Below are 20,626 nucleotides of genomic sequence, written 5' to 3'. Positions count from 1 at the left end.
CATTAAAACCCTGGGTGGACACTTTGATTCAGAAAGAAAGTGGCCTTAATTCACTTTAGCACAATTGGAAGTGAATTACTCTAAAACAAATTAAGACCATTTTAATTCTGAATAAGAGTGTCCACCCAGGGGTTCCATGCAGTTTAACTAATCCACTTTAAGAATTAATTCAGATTAATTTACCAGAGTATCCTTGTATAGACAAGCCCTTACATAGATAGATCTAGGGAGGTGCTGATTAGTAGGCATGGGCAGTTATACAGATGATATTTGGTCCCTGAATATCATCTTCCCAACAGGCTTGTGATCCTATCCACTGGGGACTCCTTCTCCCAGCACATCCCCTTAGTTGAAGTTATATATTATGATGTGGAGCATAGACAGGTAGCCTCCTTTCCTGGTGCCTACATCACTTTTTGAGTTTTGAGGCAGTCATCTAGCTTTTCCCCTCCTCTTAGATCTTAAGGGGGCAGACCAATGTGTCTGTTGGTTGTTAATTCAGGTAGGGTTCTTCTTAGGGTTCTGCTTACTTCCATTCAGCAAGACAAGGAATCATTGGTCCTAGCTCCACTGCTACTGGCCCTCTAGCACTGGAGAAGCTTGACCATATCAAAAGGCCATGGATAATTTGGGATTTGTGTTTGTGCTAATCAGACCTACAGAATAAAAATGTGCACTGGAATGTGTGCATTAGGAGCTACATTTTTTTTAAATAAAAGAAAATTTTCTCATGTTTTAATTTACATTCTTAATGCAAAATAATAATTCTGTTTTGGATGACTATTGTTATTTAATTTAAAGGGTACTGAAAGGCTTCTGGAGATTCAGAAACAAATGATGAGGTTGCTGGATCCTGTAGCCAAAGGGGTAAGATAAAAACTAATCCTAATTTAATAACTTGTGGAGTTAATACTGTAGATATGCTTCATATGGCCTCTCTAATACTGAACATAAGATTTATTATTTGACATTCATATCTGTCACCTGTGTATATTGAAAAACGGGCCTTGTATCACATTTCTATCGGTTTTGTGGCATTAGGGTAACCAGATTTCCTGATAGTATGAGCCCCGATATTAGGGGCTTTGTCTTATATACCCAACTATCCCTTCCCCGCCTCCCCCTGAAAAAAAAGTGTCCTGATTTTTCACACTTGCTATCTGGTCACCCTAGGCACAATATAGTAAATGCATTTATGTCACACACCCACATATTATACACACATTATAGCAGAGCAATAGCTCTACTATAGTTAAGATTAAGGCCAGCTTTCCGTTTAAAGCTTGATTGTTCTAAGTGCCCTAAAATCTGTAGGGTAATTAGATCGCCTTGAAATTTGGTTTTTTGAATGGGGCGGTGAGGTAAGGTCAGTGACCCAAATTTGGAACCATTTAACAAAGGTTTTCTGAGATACAGTTCCAAGAAAAGTACAAACAAAAAATAGTGTTTTATGAAATTCACAGATTCTAGCAATTTTGAAGTTTGAAATCCACCCTAGGCAGAAATCTAAGCATGAACTGTAAACAGTTGTGAAAAATCTGCTTCTGTCAAGGGTGTTTTTTGCGGTATGTAATCTAAGTGTAGCAAAGTACTCAGAAGGTGCTGTGACTATTTTTGAAAAGAAAATAAATTACACATGTGAGTACTCACTGGGAGGGAAGGGGTGATGGGTGCAAGAGTAAGTGGTAACAAGGGAAGAGAGGGTTGGGTCTTCAGTGAGGGATGGGAGTATTATGGGAAGGGGAGATAAATGGAAATGGGTGGAGGGAAGGGAAGAGGGCTTGGGGACTCAGCTAAAGAGGAGAGGGCCGGAACTGGAGGGTGGGAAAGGAAAAGACAGGAGGGGTTGGAGAATATGAGGGGTAGCAGAGGAAGTTGGGGTTTTAGGGAACTGTGGACTTGTCAGCCCTTCTGTGTACATGCTGGACTGTGGTGGAGCTCTACACCATTGCTGGCTGTGTATTCTGGGATCTAGAGGACCCTGCTCGTCTTTAGGTGTCTGAGCCCCTCTCCCTGAAATCCAGAAAATGAGTAGTTAACATACACCTCACCTGTGTGTGGAGTGGGTGTGAATGGGCAGGGCTAGCCAGACCGTGTGGTGGAGGGAGCCCGGTTTGGAGGAGGGTTGGATTGGGTGGAGTTGGGGCAGGCTGGGGAAGCCTGACTGAAGCAGGGGCAGCATCCCAGCTTGGGATGGGTAGTGGGAGTGAGGAGCCAGCTCAGTGCAGCTTGGGCTATATAACTAAGGTGGTGTGCCACCTTCCGGTAAGCTGCTGCCTGTGATATATGCATGCAGCAGCACAGGGCAGGAGATAGGAAGGAGCAACTTCTGGCTTCTGAAGTGCTAACTAATGGCTTAATGGGATGGGGAAGGTTGGGGAGGGGGAGCTGGAAATGTTGGTGGAAGGGCTATATGTTGTGAGGAATGGTGGGATAGAGGGTGGAGAAGGAGTGAAACACACCAGTCTCTCACACTCAAAGTTATTGTAACCACCATGCGTTAAAAAACTGTCAAGGTTTGGGGATGTAGACCATGGATAAGTTTTCTATGACCGGCCTTGGTAGCAACTACACATTGCAAACATTTCAAAGCACAACATTATCCCTATTCCACAATAAAATGTACAGAATGGGGGAGGAGCTATGAAGAATCACATTGCAACTATGTGATCTAGTGGAAGACTACTGAACTGGGCCTGTTCCTAGCTCTTCCATTGGCCTGCTGGGAGACTGTGGGCAAGTCACTTCACCTCTCAGTGTCCCATCTGTAAAATGGGGATAATGACGTAAAGTTCTTTGAAGTCTAGTGATGAAAAGCACTATGTAAAACTAGGGGTTTTTAATTATTACCTAGCCACAGAAGCATATCCGGTACAAACCTAGGTGAAAACTACAACTGTCTGAATGAACACAAACATCTACCAACAAACCCCTTTCTCCAGATCATTTACCAATCCTATTCAACTTATTCATAAATGATCTGAAGAAAGGGGTAAACAGTGAGGTGGCAAAGTTTGCAGATGATACTAGACGGCTCAAGATAGTTAAGACCAAAGCAGACTGTGAAGTACTTCAAAAAGATCGCACAAAACCAAGTGATTGGGCAACAAAATTGCAAATGAAATTTCATGTGGATAAATGTAAAGTAATGCACATTGGAAAAAATAACCCCAACTATACATACAATATGATGGGGGCTAATTTAGCTACAACTAATCAGGAGAAAGATCTTGGAGTCATCATGGATAGTTCTCTGAAGACGTCCACGCAGTGTGCAGCGGCAGTCAAAAAAGCAAACGGAATGTTAGGAATCATTAAAAAAGGGATGGAGAATATCTTATTGCCCTTATATAAATCCATGATATGCCCACATCTTGAATACTGCGTACAGATGTGGCATTAGAAAAGGTTCAGAAAAGGGCAACTAAAATGATTAGGGGTTTGGAACGGGTCCCATATGAGGAGAGATTAAAGAGGCTAAGACTTTTCAGCTTGAAAAAGAGGAGACTAAGGGGGATATGATAGAGGTATATAAAATCGTGAGTGGTGTGGAGAAAGTGAATAAGTAAAAGTTATTTACTTGTTCCCATAATATAAGAACTGGGGGCCACCAAGTGAAATTAATGGGTAGCAGGTTTAAAACAAATAAAAGGAAGTTCTTCACTCAGCGCACAGTCAATCTGTGTAACTCCTTGCCGGAGGAGATTGTGAAGGCTAGGACTATAACAGGGTTTAAAAGAGATCTGGATCAATTCATGGAAGTTAAGTCCATTAATGGCCAGGATGAGTAAGGAATGGTTTCCCTAGCCTCTGTTTGTCAGAGGGAAGAGATGGATGGCAGGAGAGAGATCACTAGATCATTACCTGTTAGGTTAGGTACCTCTGGGGCACCTGGCATTGGCCACCGTCAGTAGACAGGATACTGGGCTGGATGGACCTTTGGTCTGACCCAGTATGGCCGTTCTTATGTTCTTAAACATTTCTCTTTGTTTAAAAAAATTAGAAAATGGCAATAAATTTTGTTAACACAGAGGTAAGGTTGCCTGATGATATCTTGTGCACTTCCAGAACATCGAGTTCATCAAAACTCAAACATCTGAAAGCCAGGAAATAAGAGTTCAAGTAAATGCTCATACAGCCTTAATTGTACTCTCTCTGAGTGGTGCCCATAATACACACACTCCCAAGTGTTACCTGGACTTGCCCTACGCCCAGACACACAGCCTACTCCCCTGACAGAGTATCACAGTTGTCAAATTTTACAACTCCTTCACACTTGCACATAAGATACCACCTAAACCTATATTTTCCCCTACCCAACATTAAACCCACAGAGTTCTTTCATATCCCACCTTTCTACTGTCAATACCCATGGCAAGAAGACCCCAGTGCCCTACTACTGACACAACCTACACAATTCTGTATTGAAATGATGCAGATTGGAACCTCAAGGTACCCATAAATCTCTCTCCTTTGACAACATACATGAGAGGACTCAGACCCAGATCTCTTCATATCAGAATCACAGCTCTTCCAAGCTACTGCATTTTATTCTTCCAGCATTTAGTACAGCTACACTACACAGTGAACCCAGATAATTTCCAGTGGTTATTGCCAGCTGTAGGGGGCATTTACCTTAATTCTGTATTTCCTGGTTTTCAGAAGTTTTAGTTTCACTGCACTTGACATTCTGGAAGGGCATGAACCAGGCAACCTTAAGTGCGTTAACAATGTCTTTTGCCATTTGTCTGTCTCTCTCTCTCTCACACACACACACACATAAACAAACCCCTGTTTGGTGACATTGAACTTTAATCAGAAATGTAGAATAGAACATTTTCACAAATGCGAGACAACCCTCTATTCCATTATCCTTACAAGAAAAACTGCAATAAGAAGAAAACACATTCCAGCATAAGTACAATGTAAAAGAAATGACCCTGCTCCTGCAAAGGCACTTTTAACTTTACACACAAAATAGTTCTACTAAAGTCAGTAGGATTATTGACAAAGTGTGTAAAGTTAAGTGTGTGCATACATTTTTTGCGGGATTGGGGCCCTAGTTATTCTTCAGGTGCATAGTCAGTCCAGATCCACACTTTTGGGAGAACATATGCAGTTGGCACAGAAAGTGAAAATTTTCTGGAAAAAGCAGCAATGCACATTCTTCATTGAAATGAACATTTGGAGAGGAGTTATTGTGTGGTATAAAACAATATCATTACTTTGTACTGTACACAGAATACTCCTCTTCTATGTTTTCCAAAATAATGTTTTCTAAACCTAAAGGAGTACACTTAATGTTATGAGATCAAAGTTTGATCAACTCTTTTTCTTTTCGTTTCTCTTCCTGAAATAATTATGTAATTCTTGGATTTTCCCAAACGAAACTGCTTCATTGCTTTTTCTTCAGTGCCAACAGTCCAACCCTCAGCTAACAGATAGTAAAAAAGGCAGTGCACGTAGTGCAGTGAAAAGGGCTCCGGTAAGAAAACAGATTTTAGTTTTAAGCTTCCAGAGGATTATCATGAACAACAGGAAGCCCAAACATTCTACGTTATAAAATGTTCATTTACAGCAGCCCCTTTAAAAGGTCAAAGTGAAGACTTCTAAATTCCAGATAGGACACATTTTGTATAATCTAATAGGAAGTGTTTTTTTGGATTCTATTAGCTAACACTTCACCCCCCCCCCCCGGCAAAAAAAGCCATGAGGGGATACTCCACATAGTTCATCACAGGGAGCCCCGATGCATCATATGCATAGGGGAGGGATTTGGGAGGCCAGTGAGGAGGCAAAGAGCATGACCTTCTCACTACATAGATCCTTGAGACAACTGCATGTAAGGATTGTCCCTCTGTGTTGCTTCCTATCCTTGGCAGCACAACTGCCTGGGAACCCACTCTACCTTTGATTTACCACACCCCTCTGAAACTAGTAGAAAATAGTATTGTCAAGCTTCTATTTAGGTATTATAAACAATTAAAATCAAAGCTATTAAAATAGATTTTGGGGTGAGGATTGTTATACTGAAGTTTTGGGGCTTTTGCTTAATACAGAAGGTGGGTTTTTTGGTTTCATTCATTTTTAGCCTGAAAAGGTTGATAAAACCTCCCCTGTCGACTCTGGCTGCGCCTCTCGCGGTGGCGGAGTACAGGAGTCAACAGGAGAGCGCTCAGGGGTCTATTTATCGCATCTAGACTAGATGCGATAAATTGACCCCCGCTGGATTGGTCGCTGCCCGCCAAACTGGCGGGTAGGATAGACATACCCTAAAACTGCAGTGTAGATGTTTGGGCTAGGACTGGAGCTTGAGCTCTGGGGCCCTCCTCTCTTGAAGTGTCTGAGAACTCGGGCTCCAGCCCAAGCCTGAACATCTACACCACAATTACACAGCCCTGCAAGCCCAATCCCTGCGAGCTCAAGTCAGATGACATAGACCAGCCATGGGTGTCTAATTGCAACGTAGATGTAACCTTAGCGGTATCTGTACTGGGGCTTAGGTCAGCTTAACTACTTCTCTTAGCGACATAGTTAGGTCAACCTAAGTTTTAGGTGTAGACCAGGCCTCAGGAGGAAACAAAAATAAAGAAATTGAAAAGAAACAATTTAGAGAAATCATATGAAAATACAGACTTAAGCCTTATCCTGGGAATATGATAGCATTCAGGTGGACTCATGCACTATCCGTTGCAGGATCATATTCTTATCTTAATGCTATATCTAGATAACTATGAGTGAAATAAATTGCCTTTCACTTCTTCCATCTGGTACAAGACTCTTTCTCTCTCACACAGTAATCTGAACTGTACCCATCTCTCCAAATTTTATATTTGAGAGAAGGTCCCCAACTCAGTCTCTGTAGCTAGTCTTCTGCTCCTTCTTATGGGTCTTACTCCTTCAAGACCTCTTGAGTTTAGGCAGAGACACTGTGTCACCTTCCCAACTAACTCTCTCCTCAACAGAACCCAGTTCTGCTGAGTTACCTTGGCAACCTCACGATGTCATTCAATCTGTTTAGGTGGTAGCAACAGTTTACCAGTGTATTACATAGACATAGACCCATGAGGTCCCTGAAGGAGAACTCTATGTAAGCTCGAAAGCTTGTCTGTATTACCAACAGAAGTTGGTCTAATAAAAGTTATTACCTCACCCATCTTGTCTCTCTAATATCCTGGGACTAACACAGCTACAACATTCATTTATTACGTAACATTTATAGCAGTAGAGTTTATAAAGCAACAACTTTTGTAGCTGGTTAAACACCAAAGCAGAGCTGAGATACTTGATTTAGTGCAAATCTGCTTATGGCTAGTATATTCCCACATCAGAAACATTATGCCTGATGTTCAACAAGATAAAGACCATACCATAGCTATATTTCCTGCAACATTTTGTTTCCTCATGAGGGCTTGAAAGAGCTGTACTATGTCTTGAATGTTCCAATAGTGTCATGCTGAGGTACCGGATGAGGATAACTGAGTGGGAAGTGAGTTTGAAATGTAAATGACCGTTGGAAGGAAAAGGCATGATCTATAACAAGGAAAACTTTTTCATAGCATTCACCACTTCTTAATGGAGATTGGGAGGGGAGGGGATCCACAGGGCAATCACAGATGTGCAGACCAACTTCCATTTGTAATTTCATAACAGACTTTTGGCAATTACAAAATTTGCTTATGTGGAAAGGCAGTATTAAGAGGGCCTTTATAGTATTTTGGCTGTCTTTTAATGAACTATAGCAGCTGGAAACAGGTGAGCCAGAACCATGGGACCAGCCTTAGTTTTCAGGCTAGCCTTCCTTCCATGGACCAGCTTTTGGGAACCTCTCATTACATAGTGTATTGTCCATAAGGTTTTCAGTATCATTTGTGAGAGGAGAACATTATATTTTTCTGAGCTGATGTTGACTGAAATCCTACTGTCCTATAGCTACATATATGTTAATACAGATATTGTTTCTATTTTATTTCCAGCCATCAGTTTTAAAGAGAATATCCCATTTGGGGTGCTTAATAACAGGGTGTGATAGTCTAGAACAACCTCTGATCTTAATGCAAACAGCTTGCAGGAATCTCGGTCTGGAACTAGGAATAGATGTACATTTAGCAATAAACTGTGCTGCTCATGAATTGCTGGACTATGTAAGTTATTTTTAATATCTCTTCTTTAACTGATTTTAAAGTGATTGCTTATTTGTTCTGTGGTAGCACATAGATGTCACAACCGCATTGTGTTGGCAGTGTACAAATATACAACAAACACAAGTCTTATGCCCTGATACACGAGGCTTTGAACATGTAGCCCCCGGTGGTGTTCACCACCCAAGACAACAGAAATGTTATGGGTAAGTGGAGGGAAGCAAGCTTCAGGGAGACCACTCAGTTGTCTCAGCCCCTTGTGTACTATGCAGCAGAGCTCTGTAGTGACTCTCTGCATATGAACATGGGGAACAAGGGGCAGCTAGTGTGATGAGATATACCCATACCTACTAACAGAATGGGTCCACAGGAATAAAACCTTGCATGGAGCAAGGCACAATGGGCCATGGCAGCTATTCCTCCTTATGACCTGGCGTAGCAGCTGTGGCTCGCTTCAGAGACACTTGGGACAGTTGCGACGAAGTCATCCATCCCTTTTCATGTGGGGTGTGGTCCATTATTCAGGATTTGGCCTTGAGAACTTAAACACTGAAAAGCTAATTGTGCCAGCCAGCTCACTCTTATTTTTCTTTGTTTGAGACTTTTCTGATCAATCGTAGCAAACTGCTTTAATGGACAAATATTCATTACTAATTAAATTGAGCAAGCTAAATTCATTTCACTTATGACCTAAGCTGGATGCGAGTCCAAGTTTCCAAAAGAGCCTTCGCTCATACCAATGTGCAGATTAATTATATGCCTAGCTTCCACCCCCTCTTGCCTTTAAAAGTTTAAATATCTTCATATTCTGCAAAGTAATGGATTCCTGCTGTAATCCATTCACACTATTCTTCCCCTGCCCCCGTATTTTATTGTATAACACCTGTTATGTTTTAAGGCTATACACACATCAAGGTGTAGGGTACAATCTACTCTGTAAAACAAAAAAATGTGCAGCAGCGAGTCTCAGATGTGGGCCCATGACAGGGCTAAAAATAGCAATCTAGATGTTCCTGCTGGGGCTGAAGCCTGAGCTCTGAGACCCAGGGAGGGGGGTGAGTCTCAGAACCAGGCTCCAGCCTAGCAGGAATGGCTACACTGCTATTTTTAGTCCTGTAGCACAAACCCTGTGAACCCAAGTTAGTCGACCCAGTCTCTGAGACTTGTTGCTGCAGGTTTTTTGTTTCTTGCAGTGTAGATGTACTCAAAGACCTGTTATTGCTTAGTACAACTTCACCTATTGAACAGGAATATGTGGCACTCTTATAATTGGCTGTCAACATTTCTATGACATATTCCTATTTTAGCAGTGTCTATAACTTTGTCAGATTTATTTACCTCAGGCTGAATTTTTTGGGTGTTTTTAAAGTTTAGAAATCAGTCAGGATGCTTTTTATTTAGAAAAGATTATGTACTATTCTGTCTGGCTTAGTATTTAGGTTTTTTATGTTCTGAGTGCTGTCAATGACAGAAACCCTTCATTGTTAATATCAGACATTTTATAAGACGCTTGTGGTGTGTAACAGAAACTGTGCCAATTGATGCCAATTTGGCACACACAGAAATCCTATTTTAAGATGAACAGAACCTTAAATGATGAAACAACGGGAACTGTCATAACATTAATGGTATGTGAAGGTGATGAAAGCTAAAAGTTCTCCTGCAGTTTGACATTCTGCCATTAATTCTACCTCTACCTAGATAGAATTGCCAACCTCAAGTGTGCAAAAATCATGAGTCAGGTCCCACAAATCACAAGAATGGCATAAAAACAATATATTTTGCTTCTTTTTCTTTGTCCTCTGGTTTCTGAGCCTTTAGAGTGTGCTCATTTCATGTTTTCAAGGTTTTTTCTGCACTCATTAAGGCTAGAAACTTTGTGTGGGGTATGTGTGTGAAAAGCTCACAATAAAATCATGAGAGTTGGCAACACTGCCTTGGACATGCAGAGGTCTAAAAATAGCAGGAGGTAAACTCCATCCACCTCACACAAAGCCTGAGTAAATAGCTAATGGTCTGTGGACTGAAATAAGGGCTGTGTACCCTACATTCACCTCAGATGGGTTTTGTGGCCACTGGATCTGCATGATTGCATGGAAATTGTTTACACAAAATTGCTACCGTTTTTATCTTTTACACATTTAACTTATGTTTTTAGACCAAAGGAAAATATGAAATACTGACTGGAACACTCAAGAGTCCTGATGAAATGGTCGATATGTATGTGGACCTAATTAATAAATACCCCTCTATTATTGCATTAGTAGATCCCCTGAGGAAAGAGGTAAGAGATATTTTGAAAGCTTTTAGATTATGCTTTGGGAAATATATTTTCTAAGGGAAATAAGAAGCCATACATAAACACTCGTGGGTGAAATTCACACCTATCCAGAGGGCCAGTACACCATTTATACACCACCTATATCCTACTTAATCCCCATTCTGAGAGCTTAAGTTGTACAAATGTGATGCATAGGCCATATGTTAACTCTCTGCACAGGCCTTTTGTACTCATCAGGAACCGTGGAAGGAATTTCACTGAGCTTGCATGTGTTTACCAAAAATTAAAACCATAAGGAAAAAGTGGCATTTTTCACTCTCTTGGAGACACACAGAATGAAAATTTATGTCAGACTTCATTCACATGTCCACAAATTGGTAATATGGCCCTTACTTTATATACATTTGACATGACACTTGATAGAAATTAATCCTGATTAGTGTGAGCATAATGCAGATATACAATATATAATGTGTTTTAAAGAATTAAATGAAAATGAAGTTCTGGCAGATTCTACTTGCTAAGCCACTGTCATTTTAATTACACATCCTTTCTTGGGTGCTCATATAGTATTTTAGATACATTGCAAAAGTGAAAAACTACTTGTGAAGCAGGAAAAAAGAATTAGACATAGCTGTACATTCCTAAGAATCATTTAGTAATAAGTTGCTATGATACTATCGCACCAACATTTACACTCATACTGCAATATAAACCTATATTTGACAGTGCTGCTCAACAGCATTAAAAGGAGTGGTAGAACCACATAGAATTAACTGGAGTTGTCATAAATATAAAGGGAAGGGTAAACCCCTTTGAAATCCCTCCTGGCCAGGGGAAAGCTCCTCTCACCTGTAAAGGGTTAAGAAGCTAAAGGTAACCTCGCTGGCACCTGACCAAAATGACCAATGAGGAGACAAGATACTTTCAAAAGCTGGGAGGAGGGAGAGAAACAAAGGGTCTGTGTCTGTCTGTAGTCGTTTTGGCCGGGGACAGAACAGGAATGGAGTCTTAGAACTTTTAGTAAGTAATCTAGCTAGGTATGTGTTAGATTATGATTTCTTTAAATGGCTGAGAAAAGAATTGTGCTGGTTTGAATAACTATTTCTGTCTGTGTATCTTTTTTGTAACTTAAGGTTTTGCCTAGAGGGGTTCTCTATGTTTTGAATCTAATTACCCTGTAAGATATCTACCATCCTGATTTTACAGGGGGGATTTCTTTATTTCTGTTTACTTCTATTTTTTAGTAAAAGTCTTCTTGTAAAACACTGAATGCTTTTTCATTGTTCTCAGATCCAAGGGTTTGGGTCTGTGGTCACCTATGCAAATTGGTGAGGCTTTTTATCCAACATTCCCCAGGAAAGGGGGGGTGCAAGTGTTGGGAGGATTGTTCATTGTTCTTAAGATCCAAGGGTCTGGGTCTGTAGTCACCTAGGCAAATTGGTGAGGCTTTTTACCAAACCTTGTCCAGGAAGTGGGGTGCAAGGTTTTGGGAAGTATTTTGGGGGGAAGGATGCGTCCAAACAGCTCTTCCCCAGTAACCAGTATTAGTTTGGTGGTGGTAGCGGCCAGTCCAAGGATAACGGATGTAATATTTTGTACCTTGGGGAAGTTTTGACCTAAGCTGGTAAAGATAAGCTTAGGAGGTTTTTCATGCAGGTCCCCACATCTGTACCCTAGAGTTCAGAGTGGGGGAGGAACCTTGACATGGTGGCACAGTGGTGGGATTAACCTGAAATCATTTTGAGATCCAGTTGAGATTTTTTGAACTAGAAATACAGATTTTAAAAAGGAATTTTTAGGAAGTCCAGAAAGCAGCTTTGAAACTGAAAGCAGCTTGGTTTCTCTCTGCTTTGTGGCCAAGCAGAGACAAAAGGGGATTATCTTGTGAATTGCAGGTTTTCTTTGCCTGGAGGCAGGGTACTTAACTCCTGCAGGGAAATTCACAGTCTTCCAACCCAGAGGTTTTTTTTTTCTTTTCTTCCTAAAAGTAAATAGGGGGTGTGTGCTCTACCCATTTGCCTGGAGACAAAAGTGGCAGGGTTTTTTTTAGGATTTTGATTATTTTTTTTTTTACAAGGAGCACAGGTTTGAAAAGAAATTTTTTTTTTCTTTGGGCTGGGTAAGCAGGTTTCCAAGTAGTTGGAGGTTTAATTTGGGCCCAGAGCAGAGACAAGGGAATTGTCTTTTTCTGTAGGCTGACAATCACTATCAGAGAATAGGTATTCTATTCCAGCACAGCAAAATTTTACAGCCAAGTTTTGTTTGTTTATTTCTAAACCTCGGGTGTAAAGTTAGTTAAAAACAGAGAGGTTAGAATGGCCAAATCCTCGGCTCGACTACAGCTGGAATTAGCCAAATTTCAGGCTGAGGAAAAACAAAGGGAACATGAAAGACAGATAGAACTCATGCGGCTGGAGAAGGAGGTACAGGAGGCTGCCCACAAGAGGGAAATGGAGGCAAGGAAGCATGTGGAGGAGATGGAGAGGATAAAGGCCCAGCAGAATATACCAACAAACCCTAGCAATCCTTCTCCAGGTACCACTTCCCATCCCAGAAAGTTCCCCACCTACAAGGCAGGTGATGATACTGAGGCCTTCTTAGAAAACTTCGAAAGGGCCTGCCTTGGGTACAACATCTCTACTGACGAATACATGGTAGAGCTGAGGCCGCAGCTCAGTGGACCCTTAGCTGAGGTGGCAGCTGAAATGCCTAAAGAACATATGAACAAGTATGAACTGTTTAAATCCAAGGCGAGAGTCAGAATGGGGATAACACCCGAGCAGTCTCGTCGGAGGTTCCGAGCCCTAAGGTGGAAACCAGACATGTCATTTACCCGACATGCCTACCACATTGTGAAACATTGGGATGCCTGGATATCAGGAGCAAGTGTTGAATCTCCAGTAAATTTGCCCTTCCTAATGCAAATGGAACAATTCTTAGAGGGTGTTCCTGAGGAAATAGAAAGATACATCCTAGATGGGAAACCCAAAACTGTAATCGAGGCAGGAGAGATTGGAGCCAGATGGGTGGAGGTGGCAGAGAAGAAGAAAACTGGTCGCAGTTGGAGCGGAGACCAGAAGGGACCACCCCAGACCACACCCTATTACCGGGGGCCGCCCAAAGCCCCACCTACCTCCCAAAGAACCCTCCAGACCCCTTATCGTCCCACCACCCCGTTCTCCAGCAACCCACCTCGCCCCGGTGACCCGTCAGCTGGACGATGTTTTAAATGTAACGAGCTGGGGCATGTAAAGGCCAACTGCCCCAAGAACCCCAACAGATTACAGTTCATTGCACCGGAATCACACCAGAGGTCCACAGGCCCAGATACCTCCCAGATACCCTTGGAGCGGAGGGAAACTGTGAGTGTGGGCGGGAAGAAGGTCACCGCGTGGAGGGACACCGGAGCACAAGTGTCAGCTATCCATGCTTCCTTAGTGGACCCCAATTTAATCAACCCAGAGATCCAAGTGACGATTCAACCCTTCAAGTCCAACTCTTTCAATTTGCCTACAGCCAAGTTGCCTGTCCAGTACAAGGGCTGGTCAGGAATGTGGACTTTTGCAGTCTATGATGATTATCCCATCCCCATGCTGTTGGGGGAAGACTTGGCCAATCACGTGAAGCAGGCCAAGAGGGTGGGAACGGTCACCCGCAGCCAGGCTAAACAAGCCGTGGGGCCTAGCTCTGTTCCGGAAACTTCTATCAGGGCCCGGTCAGAGGTGATGGACCCGGACCCCAGGCCAATGTCTGCAACAGCAGTAGTGGATCCAGTCCCAGAGACCCAGACGGAACCAGTCCCAGAACCGGAACCAGCCAAACAACCAACACCAGACCCCGTGCCAGCACTGAATCCAGTACTTGCAACCTCAACACCAGAGGGCCCCACCGAACCTGAACTGGCAGCAGCCGATAACCCTACACAAGAGGCTCAGCCGGAGCCTGAATCCCAACATAGTGCACCAGCGGAGAGCGGTTCACAGTCAACAGAAACAGCTCCATCCCCTATATCGCTTCCAGAGGGACCAAGCCTATGTCCCCAATCCAATGAGGAACTGATGTCTCCAGCATCAAGGGAACAGTTCCAGACCGAACAGGAAGCAGATGAAAGCCTCCAGAGAGCGTGGACGGCGGCACGGAGCAACCCACCGCCTCTCAGCTCTTCTAATCGATCCTGGTTTGTTGTAGAAAGAGGACTTTTATACAAGGAAACTCTTTCTGGGGGACACCAGGAAGACTGGCATCCTCAGAGACAGTTGGTAGTTCCAACTAAATACCGGGCCAAGCTCTTGAGCTTAGCCCATGATCACCCTAGTGGCCATGCTGGGGTGAACAGGACCAAAGACTGTTTGGGGGGGTCATTCCACTGGGAGGGAATGGGCAAGGATGTTTCTACCTATGTCCAGTCTTGTGAGGTGTGCCAAAGAGTGGGAAAACCCCAAGACCAGGTCAAAGCTCCTCTCCAGCCACTCCCCATCATTGAAGTTCCATTTCAGCGAGTAGCTGTGGATATTCTGGGTCCTTTTCCGAAAAAGACACCCAGAGGAAAGCAGTACATACTGACTTTCATGGATTTTGCCACCCGATGGCCGGAAGCAGTAGCTCTAAGCAACACCAGGGCTAAAAGTGTGTGCCAGGCACTAGCAGACATTTTTGCCAGGGTAGGTTGGCCCTCCGACATCCTCACAGATGCAGGGACTAATTTCCTGGCAGGAACTATGAAAAACCTTTGGGAAGCTCATGGGGTAAATCACTTGGTTGCCACTCCTTACCATCATCAAACAAATGGCATGGTGGAGAAGTTTAATGGAACTTTGGGGGCCATGATACGTAAATTCGTAAATGAGCACTCCAATGATTGGGACCTAGTATTGCAGCAGTTGCTCTTTGCCTACAGAGCTGTACCACATCCCAGTTTAGGGTTTTCCCCATTTGAACTTGTATATGGCCGTGAGGTTAAGGGGCCATTGCAGTTGGTGAAGCAGCAATGGGAGGGATTTACACCTTCTCCAGGAACTAACATTCTGGACTTTGTAGCCAACCTACAAAACACCCTCCGAACCTCTTTAGCCCTTGCTAGAGAAAACTTACAGGATGCTCAAAAAGAGCAAAAAGCCTGGTATGATAAACATGCCAGAGAGCGTTCCTTCAAAGTAGGAGACCAGGTCATGGTCTTAAAGGCGCTCCAGGCCCATAAAATGGAAGCATCGTGGGAAGGGCCATTCATGGTCCAGGAGCGCCTGGGAGCTGTTAATTATCTCATAGCATTCCCCACCTCCAACCAAAAGCCTAAGGTGTATCATATTAATTCTCTAAAGCCCTTTTATTCCAGAGAATTAAAGGTTTGTCAGTTTACAGCCCAGGGAGGAGACGACGCTGAGTGGCCTGAAGGTGTCTATTACGAAGGGAAATGTGCTGGTGGTGTGGAAGAGGTGAACCTCTCCATGACCCTTGGGCATATGCAGCGACAGCAGATCCAGGAGCTGTGCACTAGCTACGCGCCAACGTTCTCAGCCACCCCAGGACTGACTGAACGGGCATACCACTCCATTGACACAGGTAATGCTCACCCAATTAGGGTCCACCCTTACCGGGTGTCTCCTCAAGCTAAAACTGCTATAGAACGGGAGATCCAGGATATGTTACAGATGGGTGTAATCCGCCCCTCTGAAAGTGCATGGGCATCTCCAGTGGTTCTAGTTCCCAAACCAGATGGGGAAATACGTTTTTGCGTGGACTACCGTAAGCTAAATGCTGTAACTCCCCAGACAACTATCCAATGCCACGCACTGATGAACTATTAGAGAAACTGGGACGGGCCCAGTTCATCTCTACCTTGGACTTAACCAAGGGGTACTGGCAGGTACCGCTAGATGAATCTGCCAAGGAAAGGTCAGCCTTCATCACACATCTCGGGCTGTATGAATTTAATGTACTCCCTTTCGGGCTGCGAAATGCACCCGCCACTTTCCAAAGACTTGTAGATGGTCTCCTAGCGGGATTAGGAGAATATGCAGTCGCCTACCTTGACGATGTGGCCATATTTTCGGATTCCTGGGCAGACCACCTGGAACATCTACAAAAAGTCCTTGAGCGCATAAGGGAGGCAGGACTAACTGTTAAGGCTAAGAAGTGTCAAATAGGCCTAAACAGAGTGACTTACCTTGGACACCAGGTGGGTCAAGGAACTATCAGCCCCCTACAGGCCAAAGTGGATGCTATCCAAAAGTGGCCTGTCCCAAAGTCAAAGAAACAGGTTCAATCCTTCTTAGGCTTGGCCGGTTATTACAGACTATTTGTACCGCACTACAGCCAAATCGCTGCCCCACTGACAGACCTAACCAAAAAGAAACAGCCAAATGCTGTTCAGTGGACCGGAAAGTGTCAGAAGGCCTTTAACAAGCTTAAAGCGACACTCATGTCTGACCCTGTACTAAGGGCCCCAGACTTTGACAAACCGTTCCTAGTAACCACAGATGCATCCGAGCGTGGTGTGGGAGCAGTTTTAATGCAGAAAGGACCTGATCAAGAATTCCACCCTGTAGTGTTTCTCAGCAAAAAACTGTCTGAGAGGGAAAGCAACTGGTCAGTCACTGAAAAAGAATGTTATGCCATTGTCTACGCTCTGGAAAAGCTACGCCCATATGTTTGGGGACGACGTTTCCACCTGCAAACCGACCATGCTGCACTAAAGTGGCTTCACACCGTCAAAGAAACTAACAAAAAACTTCTTCGGTGGAGTTTAGCTCTCCAAGATTTTGATTTCGACATCCAACACATCTCAGGAGCTTCTAACAAAGTGGCTGATGCACTCTGCCGTGAAAGTTTCCCAGAATCAACTGGTTAAAATCGTCCTTGAGATGTGGAAAATATTGTTAGTCTTTATGTACTTGGTAGTATATTTAGAGATGCATGTGTCTTATTAACTCTGTTTTCCTAGAGCTCCAGGAAGAAATCCCAGCCAGTGTTTCACCCTAGCTGAGATTTGGGGGGCGTGTCATAAATATAAAGGGAAGGGTAAACCCCTTTGAAATCCCTCCTGGCCAGGGGAAAGCTCTTCTCACCTGTAAAGGGTTAAGAAGCTAAAGGTAACCTCCCTGGCACCTGACCAAAATGACCAATGAGGAGACAAGATACTTTCAAAAGCTGGGAGGAGGGAGAGAAACAAAGGGTCTGTGTCTGTCTGTAGTCGTTTTGGCCGGGGACAGAACAGGAATGGAGTCTTAGAACTTTTAGTAAGTAATCTAGCTAGGTATGTGTTAGATTATGATTTCTTTAAATGGCTGAGAAAAGAATTGTGCTGAATAGAATAACTATTTCTGTCTGTGTATCTTTTTTGTAACTTAAGGTTTTGCCTAGAGGGGTTCTCTATGTTTTGAATCTAATTACCCTGTAAGATATCTACCATCCTGATTTTACAGGGGGGGTTTCTTTATTTCTATTTACTTCTATTTTTTATTAAAAGTCTTCTTGTAAAACACTGAATGCTTTTTCATTGTTCTCAGATCCAAGGGTTTGGGTCTGTGGTCACCTATGCAAATTGGTGAGGCTTTTTATCCAACATTCCCCAGGAAAGGGGGGGTGCAAGTGTTGGGAGGATTGTTCATTGTTCTTAAGATCCAAGGGTCTGGGTCTGTAGTCACCTAGGCAAATCGGTGAGGCTTTTTACCAAACCTTGTCCAGGAAGTGGGGTGCAAGGTTTTGGGAAGTATTTTGGGGGGGAAGGACGCGTCCAAACAGCTCTTCCCCAGTAACCAGTATTAGTTTGGTGGTGGTAGCGGCCAGTCCAAGGATAACGGATGTAATATTTTGTACCTTGGGGAAGTTTTGACCTAAGCTGGTAAAGATAAGCTTAGGAGGTTTTTCATGCAGGTCCCCACATCTGTACCCTAGAGTTCAGAGTGGGGGAGAAACCTTGACAGGAGTATATTAACATTAGATTTAACTACCAATAAAATTAAAATTAGAAGGGACAAATGGATTTGGCCAATAAATTATAATTAAGTAGAATATTAAATATGATATTAAGATTTATATGGATGAAAGGGACAGATTTTATACATTTAAATATCAATAGTTTTATCATTGTTTCTAATTATGTTAATATATAGGTTTGCTATATTTCAAAAAGACAAAAACCCAACTATAGCCATGGAAATATGTTTTCCACTGTTCTGCAGCCACATAATTTAATGTGGAATCTATCCTTCGGAGCAGAATTGTGCACCAAATCCCTATGCTTTCATTTAAAAACAATGTAGCTTTCTAGCCTTCATGCTTATGAAGAAAGCCTTAAAAATGTGAACCAAGGGTAAACCAATGCAATGTTGTCTTCCTGAATCTGCCCATAGCCTGAAACAATAGCTCTGAGAGGAGTGAACTGCCCCATTCATCTCAATGAGTTGACTCTGAAACCTAAAGCTGACCATTTAAATATGAACGTTTAAAACAGTTTCATTGCTGATCATCCTAGCAGAAATGTATAGCTAGCTTTGCTTCTCTCAAAGTTCTAAACTGATTCACGCCCTTCCCAAGGTGCCAGAAGCCCAGATTGTTCCTTAGCTGCCGAAACTTCCGACTTCCCCTGACAGCTGCTGTGATGAAGTTACATGCTTTCAATATAGAAATCTGCAGAATATCAAAAATTGAATATGGGGCAGCTTAAAATAGTTCACTATTTAACAAAAACGAATGACCAAGCTTATTCACAACACAGCTTTTCCACAAACATTTGAGCATTTTAGAATTATCACTAATCTGGACCCATTTCCTCCGTCCATTCTTATACAGCAAAACACTTTAGTGAGTGCTTAACTTTAGGCATGTGCTTAAGTGCCATTATCTTCAATGTGACTTAAGCATGTGCTTAAATGCTTTGCTGAATTGGAGCCCCACATAGTGCAAATTTCTAATTACAGATACAGATTCTGTGTGATTGGTAGAGCAAGAATTATGAACTGAGGAAATTCACAAACCTCAAATACATCTGAGAATTTTACCATCTATTCAGAGATAATTTGTGAACAGAAAAAAGGCAAACTTTATTTGCTGTTCTCTCTGAGTCTGACTGCAGCTCTTATCTTCCTGTCTTGATACATGTCATCAGGCCGATTATATGGCTACTTCCTGTTTCACTATTTCATATTTAAATGAGATATGGATTTTAAAATAAATAATTTCTATCTATTTAGCCATATTTTATATTGGATCAAGTGCCTGGAAACTATTTTATATTCCATTAGTTTTCCTTTAATCCAAGTCTGCAGGAGTGTAATCTGGGTAGCAGACACCTACATTCAATTCATTTTGCAGTAATATATTAGCTGATGCTTTTTACCTGTGACTAGCTCTCTTTTTGCCTTTAGCAAAATCCCTACAGCCAAACAAAATGCCAGTGATATATTTGATTTGTGTCCTCTAATAAAAATAATTTCTCTGTGTGAATGATAGCCCTGGGGCGAAATCCTGGTCCCACTGAAGTCAATGGCTGCTTTGCCATCAACGTTACTGAGGTCAAGATTTCACACTTGGTGTTCCCTGTGCCCCCCCACCACCACCTTATTTTCACCCCTCAACGTTTTTTTTTATTGTTTTTCTAAATTTGTCCTTTAAACAACTAATTATTTACTTTACTGTTTATCCAGGATGGCCAGCAATGGAGCAATATATGTAATGCTGTTGGTTCCAGATGTTATTTGATTGCAGAAGATGCAGCCAAAAGTATTTCTAAACTTGTGGAGGATCAAAATATAAACGTACCAAAATGCAGTGGCCTTATAATAAAATATACAAATCAAACCAAGATATCTGACCTCACTGAACTTACCCGACTTCTAGATGGTGAGTAGTGGGAAAGTCTGAATTTCAAATGAATACATAAGACAGCTACACCTATGCAATCTATAAATATGTAATATTTTACATTTAAATACAGCAGTTGACAGTTTAGGATGTGCTTGTTAAAAGAAATTAAAACTCATGGCTTGATTGCCAAATATATTTAGGAGTTCATATATTCTGAAAATATTTAAGGAATCCTTATAATATATTTCAGTGCTTCAAATGCACCTGAGTGATACTGTGCCTGTCTTAAATGTGTATGTATTTTCAAGCTATGGCTAAACTTTATATATTCAGACACCAGAACTGAAAAAGAAACATACAAACAAAAGCTGAACTGGAGGAAGCTGAAATGTTACGT

At 42.4% G+C, this 20,626-nt stretch overlaps 1 protein-coding gene across 2 annotated transcripts in view; it reads left to right on the top strand.

Moving 5' to 3' along the window:
- The window catches only part of ENO4 (enolase 4), a gene marked incomplete at its 5' end in the record, with an annotated part of 45,542 nt that overhangs the window by 20,515 nt on the left and 4,401 nt on the right, over positions 1–20,626 (top strand). The window contains 4 exons of one of the 2 annotated variants that reach the window (XM_084633439.1): positions 802–867; positions 7,977–8,144; positions 10,300–10,425; positions 20,070–20,265. In XM_084633439.1, coding sequence (XP_084489565.1) covers positions 802–867; positions 7,977–8,144; positions 10,300–10,425; positions 20,070–20,265 — 556 coding nt within the window. The remainder of the gene's footprint in view (positions 1–801; positions 868–7,976; positions 8,145–10,299; positions 10,426–20,069; positions 20,266–20,626) is intronic. The other variant, XM_084633440.1, reaches the window with a different exon arrangement.

This window comes from Lepidochelys olivacea, assembly GCF_965140295.1.
Source record: "Lepidochelys olivacea isolate rLepOli2 genome assembly, chromosome: 7".
NCBI lineage: Eukaryota > Metazoa > Chordata > Testudines > Cheloniidae > Lepidochelys > Lepidochelys olivacea.
The sequence above is the reverse complement of the archived record's forward strand: the minus strand, read 5'-3'. Positions and strand labels throughout refer to the sequence as shown.